Here is a 25,359-nt window from a genome sequence, read left to right as displayed (position 1 = left end):
TCAAGCAAGGGGAGGAAGAATCAAGTAAAAGAAAAAAGGCACAAATTCAGAAGCAAAAGGGTTAACAAGTTTTGTTTTAGTCAGTATTATATCAATGCCAGAATTACAAGGGAAAAACTAAAAAGAGCCAATTTTTTTTTTATTATTATTATTCTTTAAAAGAAAAAAGTCAAGCCTATCTGTCACAGGGTTGTCCGGGCTGGAAGAACCGGCAGGAACCTCAAATTCCTGACCAAACCCTCTTCCACACAATGCCTCCTGAATGGAAGGAACCGAGGCCCGGCAGAGATAGCCCGCTGTCAGGAACCAGCCCTGACGTTTGCGGACAGACGGGGCTGGCCTCGCAGGATGTCAGAGCAGCAAACTGCTGTTCGAGATACTGGGTTTTCACACACTCCCAGCCTGGATGTTTTGCTCTTCAGGTAATTAAACAAGGAAACAGGGCTGATGTGTACGAGTCTGACCCCTGTGCCGCGGCTCCGCGGTTCTGCACATCAACTTCCGCAGCAACCACCCCGAGCATCAGCAGAGTCTTCTACTGCTCTGCTTCTCCTGACACCAGGCTCTAAAACAAATCCTCCTGGAAATATCTGCAGCTATTTCTTTCCCCACCTCCACTCCCCCCATTTAAGAAGGGCTAAATTATTTGCTCTGTTCCGCACACTTTGCTGCTTTTTCACAAAAAGAAGGAAAAAATTAAAGAAATGGGTACTTTTGGGTAGTTGTTCTTCAGCCAACCATTCAAAATATTAAATTTATCGGGGGGAGGGGATGAACAGACAGAAAAATGAGGCAAGGGATTCTCAAATTAATGTTTAGTTTAAGGTCATTACTCAAAATGAAAAAGATTCTGAAAAGTCTTGCCAATTCATCCAACCAACTGCCAGACATTTGCTTATTTAGAAATAAAGTTATTCTGATTTAAGCATTATTGAAGAGTCTTTGTCTTACAAGAGGACATAAATCATAGAATCAAGCATTAGAAAAATAGACCAGTGTTTTCTCTTTTTTTCCCAAATTTAAAAAATGGGAAAAGGCAGGTGTTACCACCTATACTTGGTGAAAACCCTACACAGGGTTGCTCTGTGACTGACCTAGTTTCTATGCTCTTTAGAGGCTATTTAAACAAAAATGATTTTTAAAAAAGGCAACACATTGCTACTTCTTTCTGAAAAATCCACAGAATAGAATATTGGCTGAAAAGAGAAGAGCCCAGAAGAAAGAGGAGTACAAAAGCATGCCTGCTTGTCTGTGTTCAACACAAAGAACATTAAATGAAAACAACTGGCACGCTGCCAAATTCCTATACAGGCAAAGAGATTCAAATAAATTGATTTCACGCATCACACTGACCTGGGATCAGTGAGCAGTGGTACAATACACTTGCTGCTCCATGTGGGGCAAAGCCCATTAACGTTATCAGAGCCACAATACACTGGGGGGAAAGGAGGAGGGAGAGGGAGAGGGGGCACAGAGGAGGAACCCAAACTCTGCAAACTTAGGAGAAAAAATAATTTTGGAAAAGGAACTTGAGCTGGAGTGCTTGGTTTCAGTTTACTAATATCACTGCGAGAGCTCGTCCTCTGCTCACCTCAAAGGCTTCAAAGATCGTACTTTCAAATAAAAATAAATATTAGTGTCACACACACACACTCCCTCTACATTCTACTTTTAACACAGTTGTTCTCAAACTCAGTTATTCTCTGTAAAGTTCCTCCCTTCCCCATCCGCTAGCATTTTATATAGATTATGGGTTATTTTCTTTGTACTTCAAAAGCTGGATTCCTGCCCAGGACACTCTTACTGGCTCAGAAAGTAAGCTCACTCAGAAATCGCCCACTGCCCTTAACTTGCCCAAATCAACCTGACCTACAGAGAAAAATGCCTTATTTGCAAGGTAGCAACGAGTAGGGCAAGGTTCCCTTTGCAGAGTTACCCATACACACTTTCTCACACCAGAGAACTCTCTCCAAACCAGCTGTTTCAAACTTCACTTTCTGACGAGGTGTGAAGTAACCCATGTGTGCCATGGAGCCTCTCCTTGTCATCCAGGGTTTGGTTTTTATTAAGCTCTCTCACACTCCAATCAAGAGCAATGCCAGCAAGCCACAGGTGTGCACCACATGAACAGATGAAAATCTGATTGTAAGGACAATTCACTGCCTATAATACACTTGTCCTCTTTTACATCTGTGGTATGTTAGAAGGGGGGTTTATTATTTCCATTGTACTCTTTAAGATACATTGGTAAGCAAGCAATTGTTTTGAAGATAAAAAAGGAAACCAAGAAAAGACAACTTTGAAACAGCAAAACAAAGATGAGGATGCTTGAAAGGGGTCACATCAGCAGAGGTAGTCAGTGCTACAAGAGGCTGTTACTTCAAGGAGGCAATAGATTCAAAACACCTTTTACTTTGCCTTTTATTCCATTTTGGTATGAAATAGCAAGTCAAATCTTGGTCACAGCAAGATCCATATTAAGTTAAGCTCTAATAGTGTTGGCTTCACCTCAAATCACTCATTCATATTAAAAAAAAACAAACACTCATTGAAAACGTGGAGCTTCTTGGGCCATTTAAGACTAAAATTTTTCAGCATGTGAAAAACAAATACATCCAGACATAGGTACCTTACCCAGTCACCTCAATTCAAGTAAATGTCAAAATGGGAATGCCTAACAACACTTCACCACTGATCACTCTCTAAGAGCTACAAAGCAGTTTCGGATTCTTCATTATCACGGTGAAAACTATACAGTATCATTAACTCTGTAAGATGTGTCATAGAGAGGATGTGTTTATTTAGGTATAAGGCTACACTGATAGAACTGCACAGGAAAGGGAATCAATTAGTACACAGCAACTTCACAATGGCAGAGATGTGCCTGTACCCACATGATACAGGCACAATGGTGAATAAGAAAGTTAAGGTGCTGTTCCCTCCATTTATGAATACTTCAGTAGTACCATCAGATCATTTGGCTTTATAAAGATGAAGTGGATTTTAGGCATATTAATTCCCTTTCTATAAAAATGAATGATATTAGAAAATAAGCCCTTCTCCCAAATTTCCACTATCCTGCACGTGCTCTGACAGCAATAAACCACAATAAGCTTCCCATTAGTATGCCAGCACTGCATGCTTCAGGCATATCTTTATTTTTATATTTATTTATTTTTAAAATCCTTTATAAAGACCCATATGGCAAAAGAAACCAACCAACAACCACCTGTACAGGGTACACTTGCACTTTGAAAAACAGACTGTAGATAGTAAAAAGGAGAATTAGTCAGAAGCTACACACTGCTAAATTAGCAAAATAAAAATGCAAGAAGAAACCCTGCTAAGATTATTCATTCTCTTCCAATGCTGCCTGAGTACAGGAAGGTCCCAGAGAAGCACTTACTTGTTTTAAACTGAGCTAGGAACTCGAATTAGAATGTAAATTCATTTTTAATAGGATTTAATTTTTTAAAAGTATGTTCACACTGGTGCACAAAACCTCAGGCCCAGCTCCTTTCCACAAGGCCATGTGCAGAGTCTCCCACTGGCGCTCTCAGCTGTTCTCCACCTCTCCACACTCCACAGACAGAGCAGCATGGGCCATGGTGTCTCAGGTGGGAAAGTGATGTCATCAAGGCTTAGCTACCTTTAAAACTGACCAGAGCATAGCCCAGAGTATTCAGACACTGTTCACCTTATTTTGGTATCATACTCTATCAAAGTTATGTCAGGTGATATGGTCCAGTACTGAGAAAGAAAGTTATCCAAGTGTGTTGAAAAGCACTTAAAATCAGTTTAGCAGTTTCTTGCCATCCAGACACACCATTTTAGGAGAAAAAATGTAGTTACAGTAAAGATAGGAATGACAGTCATGCGTTATCTAGAAATTTTGTCCTGCAATAGCAGATTTACTTTTCCAGTAAAAATCTTTACATACAAGAAGCAGAAATATCCATTCTCAATATCATCTCAATCAAATTTATCACAGATTCCCAATGCAAAGAGTTTACCAGAGGCCTCCACTAAATTACAAACAAGCGTTATGCCAATGTGATTACAACTGTCCCTTAACCTGGTTGCAAATACTGTTCCACCTCACAGTTCAGGAAACTGAACTTCATTATTTCCACAACCCAGCCAATAATATTTACATATAAAGAGCAACTATGTCATCAAAAACACAAAAAGAACTCCACAGTTAAAAATTTCACATATACGTATTTACGATTTTAGAAAAGTCATCACTGGTGGGATATTATTGGCATTGCTGTACTCTTTCTCAGCGATATTAAAACGAAGACAGCACCTTCATTGATTTAGGCAGACTCTTTGGAGGCTAAAAGGAAAGATTTCTTTTTTAATTACAGTTTACAAGGCAAGGTACAATCATTAAAAATAACTTCTAAAAGGTATGTACATAATAAAATCAAATATTTTTCCGTTCCTTACCTTGACAAAATTCAAAGTTCCCTTTTTTCCGGCAGTCACCTATCACTAAACTCAGTGCTCTCCAAGTGTTTCTTTTGACAGATATCATTCTCCACCAATCGCTCTGCTAATTTCCTCTTTCCTTTTCTGACTGGGACAGATACTATGTTCACCAGCCCAGAGATCAATCTTTTCTATTGACAACAACAAATGAAAAAAAAAAAAAAAAAGCATATATCACAGCCAGTTTGAAGCACCACACCCCTTCATTTGCATTATAATAGTAGTCTTTTAAATAAAAAGGGAAGACAGAAACGTTATCATTCTAAACTAATTAACCACATTTTTGTAGCTAATATAAGGCAGCACTTTAAAACTGCATCAATTCTTCGACAAAGCCTGTTTCACAACTTGCTCTGTTAAAAAAGTTGACATACAAAAGGCAACAAACTAGGGCAGCCTATATTATACCTAGTAGTCAATTCTATAAAAATGCTTGGTTTTGAATACATTTACATAATATAAAATATTATATACTTTACCTGGTTCAACAGAAGCTCTAGAGAATCATTTATTAAATGAACATGGTTACTAAAAAGAGAGACCTCCCAATTTAGACATTGCTATACTGATTTGTACTTGTAAGTCATAACAGCAAACACATTTAAACAAAGAAAGGCAGATCAAAAACCTATTGATATATTTACAAATCATCCTCCCACTTTTGAAAAGACAATTTCCCTCCCACTCCAGCACCTACAGAAACTGTTTATTTGGGCTACACAAAAACTCTGTCATTTATATGAGTCTGTATTACAGTGTTGTCAGGTTTTCCAAGACATTAATATGCTTTTCAGGGGTTCATAATTATGTCAAGACAGAAAGATTTTCAGAGCCAGGCACACACAGTTACGTACATGCTTCAGTCTGCAACCACTATTCAGGTATTTCAGGACATAAAGTTAAGCATGCATAAGGAGCTGCCGCAGCTGCATGCATGAAACCCAGCTCAGCCCTCTCTGGACTAGATCTTTCTGAAAAAAATGCATCACCCAAGGGCATTTGCAAAAGATCACTTGTGTTTGTGCTAGAAATTGCAATCTATCCCACAAACAAGCACCCTTCCCAAATCAAAACAAACCTTTCCAAGTTAAGGTTTCAGAACAAAGAAGTTCACCAAAGTCCTTTCTTTCCAGTGTCCCACAGCCCTGATAGAAGCTAAAATTCCACTGATTTTAGTGAAAACAAGTGGTAAGAACTGCAGGACTCTACCCAGAATTTGGCAACTGTGGAGCTTTCAGTGTGACACAACTGCCTCTGGTATTTGTAAAATAATCTGCAAAATATGGTTAGGACTCCTCAACTTGTGTACAATAACTACTTTTCTAAAATGATTTTTATTTAGTATAAAGTTCTCGACTTGTCATAATGTTCTTACACAGGCAATAAATTTACCTTTCAGTTGTGCCTTACCGTGAACTGTGTACTTTTCAATTGCCCAGACTTTTGCATAACACTTTACATTTCCATAAATGCATACAACATTCTCTGAATTGTTGTTATTGTTTCATCTGATTTTTATGGCAATAAACTCATGCCCCTACCGAAACTGAAAAATCCTTCACTGACCAAGTGGCCTTAATAATGTCACTGAAATCATTTAAACATTAAGTTCTCTACCGAGTGACGATAGCACAATCTGGTTGAAATACAGTCTTACAGTGGAACATTAAATTAACATCATATTTTGGATTCAGAATTACACACAGCAGCCATCTCTAAAGATGTATTCATGTTTTGCTAACCTTTACTAATTTGGCCACTAGAAACAATTATGATCAAATATGTTGAATTATGTAACACATAACAATTCAATGTTTGTGTCTGCTGAATAGCATACTCCTTTTTCATGGCTGGTGAAAGACTTAAAATCTCTTATTGTAAAAAAATTCTGACTCCAAAAAAAAAGTACCCATCTGTCATCCACTTTACAATGAAGACATCACTTCAACTTACTACTCTTTCTTTGTTTCAGACCCATGATCATTTTTTCTATATGCCACGTTTTCAAAAGTGATGGATGCATTCTGCTATACCCATTCTACACTAATCTCCTTTCTTAAATATATTTTTGCTTCCTGAATTGCAAACTGCTGCTGTTGTTCAAACGTACACACAAAATTGTCCAATGTCTGAACTTCACTGAAAGCAGAATGCCTCAAACAATTTGTAGTCTTACAAGAGTGTTTTAAAAAAGGATCAACATGTTGTATTACCATGGAAATTTTGAAAAACATACTTTCCCAAACAAATATTACTTTTTCTCAATGGTATGAAGTAATGAAAACCACATGTGTAAATCTGCGATCCGTGCAGTAGTTCAAGCTGCAGCTAATAGAAAATACAGAGAGTGAACTCTGCCATATAAAGGATTCTTGTTACAGAAATATAATGTGAAAACCAGATGCAGACAGAAAACCTTAATCACAGATGGGAATGTAATCACTGGCATACAGAATACTTTTTTGATCAATCTCAACCATATGAGAAATGTATTTATTTTCTAAGGAATGCAATAACTCTAGAGAGTCTTCTATTTGAATTCAGTTAACCTCATATTCACAGTGCTTTTATCTTATATGTGGAGAGAAGGGGGATAAAACCCGAGCCAAGATTTTTAGAAGATCTGTTGGCCCTAGCAAATCATTCTTGTATCAGCTTATCTTTCAAGGAATTAATAGGATGTAAAGACTACAAATATGAGGATCAGCCTCAAAAGAAATCATTCATTATCGTACTTCCTAGTTACTGCCAGAAATCCCTTCATCACCTAGGCATTTCTTCACTTAAATTTTTCCTTTAATATGTGGTTCTTCAGAAATACAACGCTAAGAGCAGCACACTGTCGCACTCAAGTTCTGTGACTTGGAACCTGAGTCCTACAACAAAAAATTTCCCTTTATAAAAGCTGAAGAGTCATCAGTTCAAAACTAAGTTTACCTGGGGCTTCCTTCTAACTGCTAGAAGTCCCTTCGAACGTCCTCCACCCACACAGCTCCTGGGGGTCAGCAGGAAACTAAGGACCACAGCACACTGCAGCTATGCAGATACATCAAATGTCTAAACAGCAGACTGCCTTCTACCAACTATCCAGACCAAGGCAGGACCAAGACAACAGTTTTCATTGCTGGTGACATTTATGCTCTACTTTTTAGAAATGGAAGCACCACAGTAGTAGTAAATGCATCACATAAAACATAGACTAGTACATCAAACGGCAGTATACTAAAAAAAAAAAAAAATCAAAACCAAAAAACCCAACTTGTGCTAGAAAACAAAACTCAAGAAGGAAGAGGCATTCAGAGATGACAAGCCTCCAGGCTCTTGGTACCAGCAGCAGCAGTTTACTTCCTGGCAGTCCCTGATCCCTGCTGCACCCACCTCCTGGAGACACCCACTCTACCCAAGAATAAACAGTCACAGTTCACTGATTGTCACAGTTCACAACCAAGCTTATTAAGGTAACCTAAAGTTGGTATTAATTTATTTTAATAGTACTAAATAACATAAACCACAATGACTTGGTAGCTGTTACACCAGCAGGGAGAGGGAGCGACAAAAACCTTTGATAGGCACAGGGTAGGCAGATTCTCCCTCTCTCTTATTCTCTTAGAGCCTCCAAGTCCCATTACCATCATCTCATTTTAAGTATCTGCATTTAAGAGGACACGGTCACTTCAGTACCCTACCACAAGATTCCCAGCAATGGCTCATCACAGGTGTTCATCAGACTAATTCTGCTGAAATTCCTGTAAAGGTGCTTCCTTCATTGAATGCCTGTAATGCTAGGTGAAATTTTGAAGTTCATTACTTGTTTTTTCCCCTCACATGTTAACAACTACCAAACCATTTACTGAAAATACTTTGATTCCACCACTGACACAAAAGTTTTTTTAAGCATCTTGTCTCTTCTGCCATTTAACTTTAAATTTTTGAGACTGCAGCACTGATAGAAATCAACATGTAACACTAAAGTAATATGGGCTGCATATGCTTATTTCTAAACAAGCATGCCTAAATTAATAATAAACTTTGGACAGATATATATTTTCATTTGCATGTTTTCCATATAGCATCATCATCATGTGTGTAGAGTGCTAAAAATGGAGTGAAATCTTCCAGCTGTAATACAGTTCCACGTGACAAAACAGAGAGGGATTCTGAAAACTCCTGCTTCGTGTCATGTGCGAGTGTGTATGACTGTGTCTTTTTTTTTTTTCTCTTCTCTCATCTAATTTCATCTGTGAGAGACTGTCCCTAGAGGACAAGAGAAGAGAGACCCAATTAGATCGAGCGGTTGGTTTCTCCAAAATGAAGGCATCTGTTCCATGCCAACGACTTCCACATGGAAGAAAAACAGAACTTTGAAGGCATCTGTGTTCATGGTTGACAGTTGCAGATCTTAGGGTCTACTGTAATTTCCCAGCTGCAAACATGATTTGGTTGCTGCTGTTGTCAGCTGATCTCCTTGCACTGAAAAGGGAGCTTAAATAGCAAAAGCTGGATAAAAATTAGATATTCTACCACAATACTGACAACTTTTCCCTTCTGAAGGAGGCATTTTTCCTGGTTTGATGGAAATTTCAAAGTGGTTTTTAAACTAACATTTTACAAAATATTCTGCTATTAAATGCTACTCTTTAAATAATGCACCAGTCCAAGCACAGTGTATTCACTATTTGTTAGTACCTCAGGCTGGTATTTTGCAAGAGTGATTCAGAAACCAGTATGATTCACCAGCCACATAATCCTGCAGCACACCTTCTTTAGGCAAGTAGTCTCAGTAAAACCAAGAGTACACCTGAGCTCAGTTTTCACCCCAAATGCATATGTCACATAAATAACTAGTATGATATTTATTACTCAACTCACATCACTTCCAACATGAGTGGATACTTTCCAAAAGACACTTCAAAGAAACATTACTGGTAGTTCAAAACCTGGCTTACCGCACTGGGTGTGACACTTGCAGTGAGATACTCAGCAATGCTGTGCACCTTCACTGCTAAAAAAATCAAGCAAGCTGTTAAAAAGAAGCTCATCCAAAGTAGCAAGACCCTAATTGATTTTCAAAAGCACAGCACTGAGTGCCATTTAGGGATCCCACACTACTCCTGTTGCAGTTGCAACAAAGACAATTAAAACTGGCCTACGCAGAAAATGCACTTACATTCCTTACCCACAACTCACCAGATAAAGGTGAACTATAGATTCCAGAAATATTTCACGCACCTCTGAGTTTTAGTAGTGTTCTTACCTAGGATTTCTATCAATAGCTTTAAAGAAGGAAGACACTGTATGATAGGGAAATACTTTTTTTTTAAAATACAATTTTTGTTATTCTGCTGGATTCCAGCTACAACACGAGACACACTCTGCAGGAACAGGCATTCAGCCCTCCCAGCCAGGTAGCCACACAGCTTAGGAAGGACGGTAAGGATTCCCAGGCAGTTTCCCTTGCCTGGCACATACCTCAAATCATTATGAATGCCTGAAGTAGTGAACCTGGGGAGACACAGCAGACCTGACCCTTCCTGACCACTTCTAAATTACCTCCAGGAAGGACAAGAGTTGGGAGCGAGGACAATTAACACAGCCACCTGCTTCCTGTGACCTCCTAGGGGGCAGACACAGCCACTGATGATTTGCTCTGGCAATGTCACCGAGGTCCTGCCCATCCTTCTCTTCCCAGAGAAGTTATGGGATAATAAAAACAATAGTGGCCAACAATAGCTCTGTAAGAGATGGTCAAATTTAGGCCTGGACTTAAAAAAAAAAAAAAAACAACAAAGAAATTTAACATCAAAACCTGCTCATGTGAAGAGGATGGGACAAATAAATCTCAGAATGTGGAAGGAAAATTCTACATTGATTCCCTCCTTAAAACTACTGTAGCTGTTATTTACTGTAGCTGTGCACTACTCTAGAAAAATCTGGAGCAGGCAGCTGGCTTAAACACAGTTTAACACAGCTCTTGGGATACACAAGCTGAGAAGAATCCTGGCCCCATGGGCTCAACAGAAATCTCTTGAGAGTATTTTTAGGGAAGCAATAGGCTTTTTCTCTCCTCTATATTGAAGTCTCATCAGGTAAGTCTGTGATTTACAATTCAAAAAGAATGCCTTGCTTTACATTAAGACCTGAGCTAGCCCACTTTATTAGGGACATATCTGGATCTAAGTCTCAGAATCGATCCAACAAAGTATTGTCAAGATCACAGATGTGAGATGGGAGCACAGACAGCCTGACAGTCCAGACCCTCACACTGGCATTTAAAGAAACACTATTTTCAGTGAGAATTGGGCATGTGAATACCATGGAAATTCTCAGCTCCAGTATTTTAATTCCACGTTTATAAGCCCTGCTGATCCACGGAGTTGAATTAATTTATCACGGCACCATAAACGCATATAACATTCAGAAACTATGCTAGGCTCTTCAGTTCAGTAGGATGGTTTCCCTGTTCACACCCGCAGCATGCTTTAATACAGGTTGCAGCATGCCTTTCCAGCATTAAGTGGTTTGCCATCAAGCTTTAAAAATAATAAATAGTACAGTCATGAAACAGCTTTTGCTTAATGGTTCCTAGAACTCAGTGACTTCACTCACTAAAACACTTTCTATAACATTACCCTTAAATACTTTTAGCAATGTCACCATTAAAATAAAATAAAAAATCACCTTGGCACTACCATCCATTGATGGCAAACCTGCAGATGCCATTATCCCCACATTTGTTGGCAGCTTTCTCTGGCACCCTTATGCTTTAATGGCTCTGGCAACAAATCCCACCTGGATGTCACTGAAAACACTTCTTTGGAGCACTCTTCCTAAATATCCTTTGCAGCAATATCATTCTGTCTCCTATTTTGCACCCTAACCATCTCACTTTCTGGTAATAGCCTGACCCTCCCTCACTGACCAAAGCTGGCCTGGGGGAGTTCTCTTCCTGAACTTGTCTAATGCAGGTGTGATTCAATGTTACAATAAATATTCCAAGAGGATTTTGGGACAGTATCTTTGTTGCTCAAGTTGGGTGTTCACTCATATCCCAGCTTTAAAATTCATTCTATTATATCCTAGTAACTCAGCATGACCAAACCAATGGACAGCAAAGCACACGTAGAAAACCCTATTTAATTTGATGCTTCATTGGAGAATTGGTTATACCTTGTGACTACCAGAAGGCCACACAAATTTAGTCAATGTACCACACAACCTGTCATGACAGCATAAAGAACCAGCATCCTGATATTGCCATTACAAAAATAAATGAAATGAAAGCCAGAAAATGTATTCTGAAAAATAAGCAATTATGGGGAAAAGTGGTGGTATAGGGGCTGAATTGGGGGGTTTTGCCCAAGCTATTTAAAATGACACCTGTGCCACAACCATAAAGGGCACCTGTGTGGTCACCATCAGAAACCAAAAACTGTAGACAGTAGGTCTCCAAATAAAAGGCACCACAAAAGAAAATGGCTAGTGGTACTGCCTACTACTTATGCAAACTGCATCTTAACATCCAACATGGCAGACATACCTAAGCCTCCTAGAGCTTCAGAAGTAACTACAGTCTGGTACAATCTGTAATGGTCATACAGCAATCACCCCAGATGCTTGTCAAAATTCCTGAGGTTTACTCTCTGCATCCACTTGGCTTTTCATAAATGATACCTTTTTTATTATACGCCACTGCCTGCCACCATGTGCATATTAATTCCACTCCACTAGGTGGAGTCTTCTGTCTTTCCAGAGTGCAACCTAATTTACAAAAGAACATATTATCTATTCTCCATGAACTTTGCGTATTTACTTTATTGTAAGCACCAGAGTCTACCAATCTTGATAGATATAAAAGTGGCAATGAATCAAACACCTTCTGAAATGACTGAAGAAATCATGAACTATCCCATGAAGATCCCCTATCATCATGTTGCAATATGAGATCATTCAGGAATATTGTAGCTGTACAGTTCTGTAACACAACTGTACTTTTACGAATACTACATTCAATAGATAATACTGAGTAAAAAAGGTATCCCTTAAATAAGTCACCACATCACACATGTCCAAAAACTATATACAAACAAAACTAAGTTGCAGAACTTCTATTAGATTCTTTGTGTGTATTCTGAAATATTTTGAATATCTAGGATGTCCTTCCTTTCCAGACATCCCAAGCTGTGTTACAGAAAATGAGAGGGACCATTAAAGTATTCTTTCCATATTCACATTTCCATTCACAACCACTGGAGTTAAATATGGCAATTATTCAATAGGAACAGCAAAACTGCACACAGCATTTTTGGCAAAGAAGAAAGAGCACTCCCATGAATGTGTTCAGAACATTTAGATAAGGAAATCTGGATACCTTGCATCCAGCTATAATCTTTCTTCTGGGGCTGGACTCTACCCCAACCTCAGTGAAAAGTACCAGAAAATCCCATGACCAGAGCAGAAAGCTCCTTGGTTTAAAAACTCTTCAGGTACACAGTATCTCCACAGTATCTCTGAGACGGAGTATTTGCTCGGCAATACTGGCGAGCAGAAAGCCCCACACAGGCATCGAGCACAACGTGAGGCTCCCAAGGCTCCGCCAACCCCGGGTCAGCCGAGGTAGGGCCTCCTCAGCACGGCTCCTGCTGCTGGCAGATATCACCAGCTATTTAAGGCTACAGACATTTTGCCCCAATCGGCCATGTTTTCTGTAATATTTACTTCTCGTACATATGTCTATAACTATGTATACATCCCACAGAAGGTGAGGTTTAACAGGGTTAGCTTTGTTGGGGAAAAGAAGGTTTGGAGGAAAGGAAACAACTTTCATGTTGAGAAGATTTGAATCTAGTGACTGTCACGGGATGTAAACACTCTTCTGGGGAGGGAGGCTTTTTGTTATGTTTCAGGAGTATACAGAGTTTTGGATAAAATCTGTATAAATAATTAACTCTCTGTCATTCAACATAAATTTATGCACATGTGTGCATAAATTGTCCCAGAATACAAACTATAAAGTAGACGTGCCACAGACTTCTAGACAACCTACCACAAGCACAGATCTCACACAAAATCCATTCTATATTTAAATTTCAGTTTACTGAATTTTAATTACTTCTGATCTTAGATCACTTTGAGAAAAATCCCCCCAAGGTCAAAAGCTTACAAATTCAACTGCAAAACCAAACTGAAGCATCAGCAAGGCACTTTCCCATACAGACACCTACAAAAAAAAAGAGTTCCTGACTACTAGATTAGATCAGAATTCAACAACTAAAACCCACTCTAATATTAAAACTGGATAATTCTCTATGTTGAAATAAAGCAATAAAAGCTTTCATTCTATTATGCACATTTACGCACGTTATGTACATAGGTCTCCATAGATGTAACAGTGAATTGTCAATTCCTCATTTAGACCCTTATTTATAAAATTAACAAACACATACCCTTTCCATTAGGTTGTTGGTGGGTTTGTTGTTTTGGGGTTTTTTTAATTAAAAAGCAATAATGTTATTTTCTCCAGAGATGCCTGTGACAGAAATGTATGCTCTACCAATACTATGCTTTCAGGTCATAAAACTCACTTAGATTAGCAGCTCCACAGCAGCGAATATTTTTGTATATATACATTCAAATCTAATTCAATCATTTCATTTGCCATGGAAAAAGTTACTGCAAAATCCCCACTAACTAAGATGTCCTTGATCAGCCTAAACTTAAGATTTGCAGCTATATTAGGAATGAAACAAGCCAAAGAATGTTGTCATACTCTGAACATCTTTTGCTTCCACAAGGTTCTGAGTGGTAAGTAAAGCTGTATTGTTGCCATGGGAAAATAGCCACCATTTTAAGATAGTCATGGTTTATTAATAACATTATTTTAAATATACGAGTTAAATCCTTTTACCAATATACTGACATTCAGCTATCCAGTGTCATTTTTCCAGTCCAAATAGATATGGTCCTAATTGTATAATGCCATTTTATCTACTGAAGATAAAAGTGCCGATAAATAAAAATGCACATTAGGCAGGAGATTTTTCAGAATAGGTTTTTTTTTTTCCCAAATAACCCACTTGCATTAACAAAAGATTGCAATGGCTTCCAAATTATAGGGTGTTATTTTTAGTGGAAGTAGTTCAATATTCATATTGGAGCAGATGTAGCAGTTTAACAAAACAGCTCTTCAAATCCTGCACAAATTGAAAACAGGAAAACTGATTGCATTTTCTCTTATCACTTTCCTTTTCTGAATTGACACTTTTGGCCTTCTGAAAATTTACACATGGCTTTCATCTCAACAGCACCTGCTGATCAAACAGAAGCCTAACATTTTCAGGAAAATGGTATAAAGGGCTAGTTTTCTTTTTACCATCTTAAAGGGCATCAGCAGTCCACTCGATGGCAACAGTTGCTGAGTAGATGGCACACTCAGAATACATTTTATATTTTCATTCCACTTACTTTTAAAAATTAGTTAAATCACTAGTGGCTCTTCCATATTTGCTCTTTGTCTGCTTTAAATTAATTTCAGTCTCTATCTCTGCCTTACCCTGATGGGCTTCATTCTACAGTCAGCTAGATTTTAAAGATGATCAGAAAGCCTTTGAAATACTAGACACGCTGCATGTTCTGCAGACAGTGGGTCTTCTTTATATATGCATTTATATACAATCATGCATACAAATGCCCATATTGCACAGACATTTCTTTTTATGATGCTTATACTAAGGAAAAAAATGTGTATTTGTGTATCATTCCGCTATAGTCTCTCTGCATTGAATTCCCTGAGCATTGTTGATAGAGCATGTTGAGGGGAGAGAAACTCAAAGACCATTTATTTATTTTAAAGTTTTTCTTTGTTTCCTTTGCAATCTTCAGGCTGGGAGAAGGTCTAGCAGATGCTCTGGAATTTGAGCATCAAGACTGGGTTGAGATGCTGCCATTGGTGCACATGAGGAGCATGCAAACAGCACAGCCAGAAACCCTTGGGCTCCCGCAAAAGTTAAAGGTATCAAGTCACGTATATAAAAAATGAAATATAAGTACCTTTTTATCCTGTCTGCTTCTGAGCCTGTAAACTCTGAAGTGCAGCAGCACGTAAGCAGGACCATCTTCCCTTGTACATAATTCTAGGTGTAATTAAAGATACTCCTGAAACCTGCTATGTGTCAGCTTCTTAACTGATAGAGCCTTAACCCCTCTGAAGTACTCTGCTGCCATCCATTACCATTCTGCTTCAGTGATAAGGTAACCTGAAGGCAGAGATGACATACAGTAATATATGTGCCACTCCAGACAGTTGGTTCATGAATTTCAGTGTTTCATCATGCTCACTGAGGCAATCGCAAACCTGAAATGTCAATATGTTCAGTCAATGGAAGTAAAATAATGGGGCTCTATTGTCTTACCCTATCGATCTGCTGCTGTCAACAAGAATACATGCCCCCCTGGCTTTAAACAAATTTTAATTAGGCTTTTAGTTACCGGATCATATCTATATATCTATCTGCACAAACACTTGACAAAGTGAAACGGCAATATAAATATTTCAAACTTTTAAATATAAAGGTAATTGTTTAATGTTGCTTTAAGATATGACCACCGATAAAGCCGTTTGCTAAAGCGGCGTGCGTGCACACACTTAGCACGCAAGTCATCTTAATCTAGGAGAGAACTTAGAAAGCACCACCAAAAGTCCGTCCAAAACAAAAAGTCCCCATCCTCCCCCCCCCCCAAAAAAAAGGAGCAAAGAGGCCACTTTTTCTTCCTAAAGCCCGCTGTCATCCTCTGCGGGGATTTCGTAAACCAGGAGCATTCATTGAAAACAGCCCGTGAGTGAGCGGTGGGTGCCCGGCCGTGACAGCCCCGCCGCCACCCCAGCCGGGGCTCCCCCTCCTCGTCCCGTGCAACACCCACGCAAGCCGCTCTCCGCACCCCCTGGGCTGTGTTTAAACTGGGGTCCCTCAGCCCCCTATTGTTCTGCGGCCACCTCCTCCCTCCCCTCAGCGCGGCCCGGGGACGGGGGCAGGCAGCACAACAAAAGGCAGATCTCCTTTCCCCACCGGCTAATCTCTGCCCGTAAATCCCCCGCCCGCTCCGGGGGAAGATAATAGGTGGTTACATCTTCACTTCTCCCCGCGCCTATCGACTTGTGCAGCGCCGAGAGAGCCGGGCCGGGCGGCGTGAGGCGGCGAGGAGCGTTCCCCAGCCCGCCTCTCCGCCTCTCCCGCCCGCGGGTGGAGATTTTACCTTCCGGCGGCGGGAGGGAGGAGGAGGAGGCACCGGCGCGGCCGGGCTTTGTGCGCCTCAAGCGCCTCGCAGCTTATCTGCGGCGCAAGGACGGAGCATCGCGCCTCCGCGGCCCCGCCGGCGCGGGGGGAGCGGGACGGCGGCGTGCATCGGGGCGATTACGGTATCAGCGCGGCCCAGATGGCGGCCCCAGGATGTGCGAGGCAGCGGGGCCGGGGCCGGCGCGGCGCGGGGTCCCCGGGGAGGCCGCGCCCGACACGAGGAGAGGCGCCACCTCCGCGCCGCCCACCGGGGGAGAAGGCGGCGGCGCTCGGGCTGCCCAGGTCTGTGTGCGTGCCTGACCTCTGACAGGTGTTCGGCCCGGCTCTGTCCCTGCAAGTTGCCCCGACACCTTTCTGGGATAAGGACCCTGCCAGAGACGCAGGGACGCGCAGCTCTGGCTCCCCCGGGCTCCTCAGCCTGGAGTCGCTTCCAGTCCCACCAAGGCGATGTTCCCTTTGGTTGCCTTCAGCCTGGCTTCCACCTCACACACCATACCTACGTCCCGCACGAAGCATGACGGCTCTCGGCCCAGAAATTCCCAGAGCAGTCAGGGAATGTACCCGCTCCCAGTTTGGCCAAGTCCCAACCTAACTCAACTTACTCAGCCTCGCCAGTGGCGTAAAAGCCTGAACACAGCCCTGCCGCTACAAAGTGTTGTATCATTCACCAGAGGATGAGCGGTAAACCAGAGTAGGTCCTTACACTTCACAACTCAGGTTCTGACAAAACAGAGGGGCTATTTTGTCGGGATTCATCAAAGAGCACAGGGTTAGCACGAGGTACCGGGAGGGGAGGCAGCAAAGCAGCCTGGCCTGACTACCAAGAACACAGCCAGGCAGCGGAACTGGTTATGCCAGCACCAGGCTGCCAAGGGTACTCTGTGCACTCAGGTTTTAAAGTTTTTAAAACGTTTCTCCCAAGGAATCAACACTTTATTTGTAAAGGAAACACATTTCCATTGTGCATCTGCGAAGGAGTACCGCACAGACTGAGATGAGGACAATGACAGCACACTAGAGTGAGACTGGCATTGTTCAGTGCAGAACTCCTTCCAAAATCACTCGTCCAAGATAGCAGTTTTTTCCACAAGAAAAGAAATAAAGGGAATTTGACACATAATACAAAGTGAAAGCCAGAACCTAGATGGGGGAAGGGCATGTGTGTGAAAATCGTGTCACCGCAATGAATGTCAGATAAGAAGGGGTCTGTCACAAATCCTCCACTAATCCAATAATGCGAAAACCTCTTGGTATCACTGAGATGTAGCACAAGGTAATTTTTTTTTATTTTTCATAAACCACTGTATATTTTTAGCCTTGGAAAGAAAGCAATTGGTCAAATGTTCCTATTGCAAAACGGAGACTTTGATATTTCAATAAAGGCAAACTGATTTTTCACATGTCAAAAATTTACTACGCATTCCTCAGCCAGTATTTTTACCCTGAAGAAGGGCCACTTCTCCCTCAACTTCCTCCAGTTGTCAGTTGTGTGACAACCATATTTAGAGGTAATAAGACAGGTCATATTACAAAAGTTAGTCAACTCGTTTGAAACCTTAGGTCCTAAACTTAATGGTATGTTCTATGCATTTCTAAATAAAAGTTACTTATTAATTCAACCTGCAAGGTAACACAGAGCTTTCTCTCTGAATATGTTCTTTCAAACTATTATACACAAATGAGAGACTGTTCTTTTTTGATATTTCTGTTACAGAGCTTTTCCTTGAAATACATACATATCTTTCCATGAACTAATTTAGTATCAGTCAGATTCTCGTCTCGCAGGGCCACCGTGTGCATCTAATATCTATGTTGGCCATAGTTTTATTACTCAAATCACAATTCTCTAAAGAAAAACTAATCCAGGATCCTTTCTAATGTAAGCAGTTTGCTGCGAAAACATTCACATTTAAAAATAAAACAATGTGTGTTAATAAAATAAATACAATCAGAGTACAAATGTGTAACAGAAGTGGCATTCCATAAGCACAGCTGTCTCAAAGTCCAAGCTGCAGGCTAGAAATCTTAATTTCAACTGACTCTCTCATAATAATGGGTTACCTTCCTCTAAAGCGTAAAGTCCATCTGCCCCAGGCAGATAAGTTTTGAAGCATTAAAACAGATAAAAATCTAACATTTTCTTTCTTGCATTGAATATGTGAATTCTAGTGTGCTATAATGTGAGAATTCCAACATATGACCATTGTGGCACAATATCTCATAGCTCAGCTTGTCATTACTTCACTTGTAATTCTTATGTTAATTATGTTCATAATTACTATAAACAGATGTGGTAGAAATTCACGTGACCTTTTACTGCAGAATGCATTTCTCACTCTTTCCACTTTATTGTAGTAATATAATGTTAAACCAGAGGAAAGTATTTCTGACACACTCTGCATGTATGTGTGTACATATTTAACATGAAACCATTTCTACCTCATATTTCAGCCAAAGGACCACCTACCTGCCAGTACATTGACATGAAAGTGATGATAACTCAAAAGTCTATCCTGAACCATACCCCTGAAAGACTGTGCTTACAGTGAAGCTTTTTGATTAAGCCTAGCTAGAGCCATCACTGAAGCCTAGGACTTAAAAGGAGCGCTGCATTTTTATTCAGCACTTTTGTTAATGCAGCAGTATCCTGCTTTACAACTACGAGTACGTAACAGTCATACAGCAATTTATTTTACTCACAGACCAACCATCACCGTCTGTACACAAAACACATTTACAATAAAATCACTATGGATTTCATTAAGAGAGAGCCTGCTCGAATTTCATTTCTTTGGACCTAATCTATAATTAGTGTGGACAGACAGGTGCAAACCCTTCTCCTCTACAGATGGCTACTGGAAATGGTGCAAAATAGCTCCTTCTGTTTAAACAACAGACAGATAACCTGCTCTGCTCTTATCACTTACAATTACCTCCATTATACTGAACTAATGTTTACCTTAATAAAATGTCCACTGTTCTCTAAACGTTATTTGGAAACTTTCATATCAATGGCAGAAAAAAAAAAATGAAGATGGAAGTCAATGTCTGTCAGATGAAAATTGGGTGGGGGGCAGGAAATAAGGCTTTTAAAGAGCAGGATATTTTGACTTTGGTTTTACGTCTGCCGATCATTTTTCTTTATCCACAAAACCACATAGTATAGTACTTCCTGATGTATTTATGCTACCATATATTAAACTAATCAAGTTTATAGTAAATAAGAACATGATAACTGCATTTTTTAAGCAGTTCTTTAAAAAGGTACATCTATGTGGAAAACCAAGACCCTCTGTATTAGAAGTTCAGTTTTTAAACTAATTCTTTTAGATCTTTCACTTGAAAAGACATGAAGGCAATGTAATCTGGAAGGCAAAGTTTTAAGAATTTACACTCTCATTACTTATGCTCGATTCAGTGTCAGTTTCAACTTTTTTAAATTTTATAGTTTGCTCTTAAAACTGTATGAAAAAGACCAGGCTGCTACTAACTAAAATGGATCAAAGTTTTTTAATGTATTCAGATTAAAAATAATTATCTTTTCACATTTTTTTAGCCAAGCCACGAGAAGTAACCCCTTCAGAACACCAAATTCACGTTTTATTTCAGCCAATAAGTCTTCTTGATATCCGCATGACAACTTAAGTTTCTACGGAACAAAGAACAAGATCTTCTCCTCCCCCCCATCTAAAAAATCTGAAGCTCCTGCAATACCAACATACTAATATCCTTATTCAATTAGCTAAAGATTTAACAGTAATGGACTGTGGCAAGTGGATTTGAAAGATGAAAATGACAATTGCAAGCCCTTTCTCCCATCCCCAATGCAAATACTGCAGATGCCTATTTCACCCAAAGCGCCTGACAACGAGGAGTTCGCAGCCTGCACAGAACCTCAGTGAGGCGAGCTTCGCATTCAACGCCTGTCGTCTGAAGTTCATTTCAGAGAAGTGAGAAACAGGATTTGACAGGAAAGAATGTCCTGAACTGACTAGCCACTGACCAGCACTCCAGGTGGAGCTATTTTTCTCCCCCTTTATTCTGTAAACAATACTCCCAGTATAAAACTTCATGTGCGCGCAGGCATACACAGTGTTAAGCGTACACAGATGAGAGACACCATGTGATGTTTTACTGGTCATTATTTAGACACAAAACAAGTTAATGTTAAGGTGGTCAAAAATGGTAGAAGGCAATGTTTTACTTAAAAAGATTTTGGAAACTATTTAAAAGCTCAAAGCCTTTGAAGAAAAACAACTTGTGCAGTAGTTGCCAGGAAGCAGTGACCTAACACTGCTGTCTGCATTCCATTACAAACAGAATGGTTCTTGTCTCCCTACAGCATGCTCACGTCTTGGGAACCCAGCCTCTCACCCTTCTGCAAGCGCAGGACCGAAGGAAGAAGTCCTGCCATCATGTCCTGTATGCCTCGCCTGGCTCCAGTTTGCCAGAAACACCAACGGTTTTAAGGGTGGGTTGGGTTTTTAGTGGAGTTCAGTGTTTTCTTGCGCTTCTGTGTGGTTGAGCTCCCCACGGCAGCGAAGAAAAATGACTCATTAATTGAAAGCAGTAGCAATTATACTGAAGATTCAGATATGATGAAACTGACCGTCGAAAAGTTATTATCAAACAGTGTAAGTTCCTAATTAAAAACCTTTACAGCAAATCTGCAGTGAGTCTCACACCTAACAAAGCCTTTGCCAACTTTGTATCTTCATAGACTATACAGTTATGAATAAGCCATATTCAGGTCTTTTCCCTATTATTCTTCCTTTCGATGGGGAGCCACAGAAACACCTAGTGCTAAAACCAGAACGCAAAAACAAGATGGACTACAACTTTTTTAACATTCAGCTGAGCTAAAGGAAATTCCCTGATCATATTGGATTTCCTTAGGAAATCAGCCCAGAATAAACTGAATGAGGTTTTCAGACTTCCCATGGAAAGGTCAAGCATCAGCTTTAACAACCATTGGAAACCAGCTTCAGTCTTCTGTCTATCCAGATTCACTAAACCGTTAACAGAAAAGCAGAACAGAAAACCTGGATAATAGAATTCAACTCTAAAAATGTCTTTCATATCTTGCCTCAAACTGTAGTTAACAAAGTTACACATTTAAACTTTCCATTGCATCTGTCAGGATGCAGAAATGGAGACGGAAATGTAAGGCTTCAAGAGTGTAGCTAAATAAATTATATTCACCCTTAGCCCTAACATATTGTGTTTACAAATACAATAATTATGTTTCTAGCTACACGTCAAAGGCAAATAATTTCTAAGTCCTTCAAAAGGCATGCAAGCATTACTGTAAGTAGGAAATAAGTCAAAACAGATTAGTAGACCAAAAATGGGGAGGGGAAAAAAAAAATGCTTTGGTCAGCAACTCGGACCACCATCAGGGGATAAATCAATTTGCAGCAGCTGTGGACAGCCATTTAAGTCTGGGGCCTGAACAGATTAATTAGGAGAAGCGATGTTAAAAGTTAAAGGGGTCAGCATTACATTAAGCACACCAGTATTTGCTGGAGCAAACGCTTGGCTGTACATACCAAGACTCAGAAGACATCCTTGCAGTTAGCCAGGGCTTTGCCAATAGCCAAGCGTTTGGCACTCGCTGCTTTCCCAGGCACAGCACGGCAGCTCCCGCAGGCTGCTTTTAAGAGGTCTATACCCATCCTTGCCCAGCCCCTGCCGCGTCGTGCCATGCCCGTCACCGCGTCCTGCTCTGCCCGCGCAGGCAGGCGCGCAGCCGTGCACGGCGCACCTTGGGGCCGCACCGCCGAGCGAAGGCAGGCGCTTCCCGCCCGGCTGCGGTTGGCAATGGAAAACTTAGGCAGCTTTTTCGGGCAGACTTGCTGCCTCGAACTCAGCAGATCGCAGCCGGCTCCCGAGCTATCTGCGGGCCGGAGCTGCCGGCTCAAGGCGTCACAGCCGGGCGGCTGCGAGAGACGGGTCCTCTCTGTGCCGCGATATAGGGCACGGCAGAGGTAGGAGAGGGTGACAAGCAGAGCCTGCTGGGGACCGGGAGATGGAGGGCTACTCTACCAGAGAAATCCGAGCGGCTTCGAGGCGGCTGTTCGCCACCGCGGCGATGGATGGCCCCGGCTGCGGTCGGGCAGGGCGGTCCCGCTGCGCCCGGCTCCGGCTGCAACTTGGGGGGCAGGAGGGGGAGGCTGCCTCAGCGCCTCGTACCTTTACCCTCCCTCCTTTAAACTTATCAGTGAACTAAAGGAAGTAACATTTTAGCTCCTGGTTGGAGCAAAAGCGATTTAAGAGCTGCGTCTGATTAGTTACTTTCGGTTTCTCTCTAACATTTAGGAGAGGAGAGTACAGGAACGACAGATATTTCTATATAAATTAACTCCGCAACGGAGTCACGGGTGCTCCTCCTAAGGCGGCAAATCCTTGCCTATCCCAAACCCAGTTTCTCAACTTTGACACTAACAAAAGGACTCGAACTCGCCAAAAGTCAAAAGGCTCGTCTAAATGGCTGTGAATGTGGTTTTCATCCTTCCAATCTCCCTTATCGACCGTCTGTTACGAATTTATAGAATTGAACCATTCGGCTCAGTCACACAAGATGACACAGTTACATTGTATTGCAGTTCTGGAAATGCAATCTCTAACGTTATCCTGTCGTTTTAGGAAACGAGATACTTGCAAGATCGCGGTGCTGCTAAAGGCGACGCGTACCACCTGAAATATTTCTTGCAAAATAGCCCCAAGTAATGTTACCAGTGCTGCATAACCCTATGATTGCGGTGAAACAAACAAGCGAAACAAAACAATCCCATCAGAAATATTTCAGGCACTCCGACTCGCTTTGGGCCGGAGCTAAGGTCTGGAGAGAGGGGAGGCAGGAAAAAAAAGGGCAAGCCCTAAATCCAGACAGAAATCTAACGCTATGGAATAATGTGTACCCGGGAGGGTTATTTTCAGCAAAACTCTGTTATTTGGTTTCTAAGCTCTTGAGCAATATCCGGAGTGCTAGTTTGTGAGCCGGGGACAGAGCGTGTAAGGCTGCATGCAGCGCTAAACTGGCCCGGGCACAGCGGCAGCCCCGGTCCGCCTGGGTTAGTTACAGCCACGGGAGCCCCTCAGAGCCGGGGAAACCTTGCAGGAGAGGAGAAAGGGGAAGAAAAGGGTCTCGGGCTGCTCCCGCCCCGGCGCGCCCTGCCCAACCCTGCCCGCGTCCGTACTCACACTGCAGAGGACCGGAGATGCCCACCATTCGCTTCGGGCTGTGAGCTGCAAATAAAAGTTCCCGTCCTGGTCGGGGGAGAGCCGGCAGCCCAGGCTGCTGGAGGGGCGAGGGGGTGGGAAAGGGGAGAGCAGCGCTGCGCGGCTTCCCTTCGCAGTCCAGATGATCCACGTCCACAAAAGTCAAAACGAGCTGAGGAGAAACTCCAGCTGCTCTTCCCCCCCACCACCACCCTCTCTCGCTCTCTCTTTTTTTTTTTTTTTTTTTAAAGGCGGATCAGCTCGAGAGAGACTACTGGTTCCACGGGAAAGGACAAGAACCAAAAATAAAGCAAAGTCTCCAAGTCGAGATAGTTAATGCCCAAGTCCTTCTCCTTGCTGCCGCCGCCGCCGTCTCAGACAAACGTGATGTGGAGCGCAGGGAGCGGCCGCTGTCAGTGGCGGGATCTCTGCCTGTCCCCGAGCAGCCGACGCATAGCTGAGCCCCCGGCGAAGCCGCGCCGGTGCCGTGCGGTGCCGAGCCGAGCCGAGCCGAGCCGAGCCGCCCGCCCGAGGCTGCGCCGCTCTGCCCGCGCCGCTCCGCCCGGCTCCCCGCTAGCAGGCAGCGCGCGCGGCAGGCAGCATACTGCCGGCAGCCGGGCCGGCCCCGCTACCCAGGTGCAGGGGGGGAGGGCTTAAAGCAGTGGGAGGTGATAGAGGTAGGAGACATCTGTGTCGTGAGGAGGTTAGTGGGGGTCAAGTATATGTTAACAATAGGCGAGCGCGGTCCCTCTCGGGCAGCTTGCCTACTCTTTCTTTCTCTCACTCGCTTTTACTGGGTGGACATCTAACTTGCTCCCTAATGATGCCTCCCCGGCTTTAAGAGTCCAGACTGCCCTGCAGTAACCCAAGACAAACACTTTCTCTAGCCATCTGGAGAGCTCCTGGCTGCTCTGCCTGTGTCTCATCACTGTGTGAAGAGACAGCAGTGCTAGAAATCAAGCCACTCTCAGATCTACTCTCTAATCCCCTTCTGTTAGCTGATTTCCAGTCAGATTGTTTGCTTTTGCATTAGATAATAGCCTTAGAGAAAACAATTATCATTTTCTTTTTCCCTTTGTTTTTTCCTCTTTCTAAGGTACAGTATCGAGGAAGGCCTCCCCCTCTTATTTTAAAATAAATTTATAGTCTTTCATGGCTTGCAGAACCCAGATGCAATTTCACACTTTCCTGGAAGGGGATTCTGGTTTCTTATGAAAGCAGTGACACAATCGCAACTGCAGCGAAAATTAATTACTATCATCTACAATTAATAGAAGCATGCCACCATTTGACTTCATGTTTCATTACATAATCATTTCGGTAGGCATCCATATATTTTCCAATTCATCAGTTA

At 41.8% G+C, this 25,359-nt stretch overlaps 1 protein-coding gene across 3 annotated transcripts in view; it reads right to left on the bottom strand.

Moving 5' to 3' along the window:
- The window catches only part of RUNX1T1 (RUNX1 partner transcriptional co-repressor 1), a 112,380-nt gene extending 87,835 nt beyond the window's left edge, over positions 1-24,545 (bottom strand). The window contains exons 1-2 of one of the 3 annotated variants that reach the window (XM_027737365.2): positions 15,541-15,751; positions 4,453-4,625 (exon numbers count right to left, since the gene is read on the bottom strand). In XM_027737365.2, coding sequence (XP_027593166.1) covers positions 4,453-4,540 — 88 coding nt within the window. In that variant the 5' untranslated portion in view covers positions 4,541-4,625; positions 15,541-15,751. Of the gene's footprint in view, positions 1-4,452; positions 4,626-15,540; positions 15,752-22,333; positions 22,357-23,987 lie in introns of those variants that run through there. The other 2 variants (XM_027737367.2, XM_039380971.1) reach the window with 2 other exon arrangements.
- Between the last annotated feature and the right edge of the window lie 814 nt (positions 24,546-25,359).

This window comes from Pipra filicauda, unplaced genomic scaffold (assembly GCF_003945595.2).
Source record: "Pipra filicauda isolate LSUMZ 115617 unplaced genomic scaffold, ASM394559v2 scaffold20_size4479445_pilon, whole genome shotgun sequence".
NCBI classification, from domain to species: domain Eukaryota; kingdom Metazoa; phylum Chordata; class Aves; order Passeriformes; family Pipridae; genus Pipra; species Pipra filicauda.
This window is presented reverse-complemented; position numbering and strand designations above follow the sequence as displayed.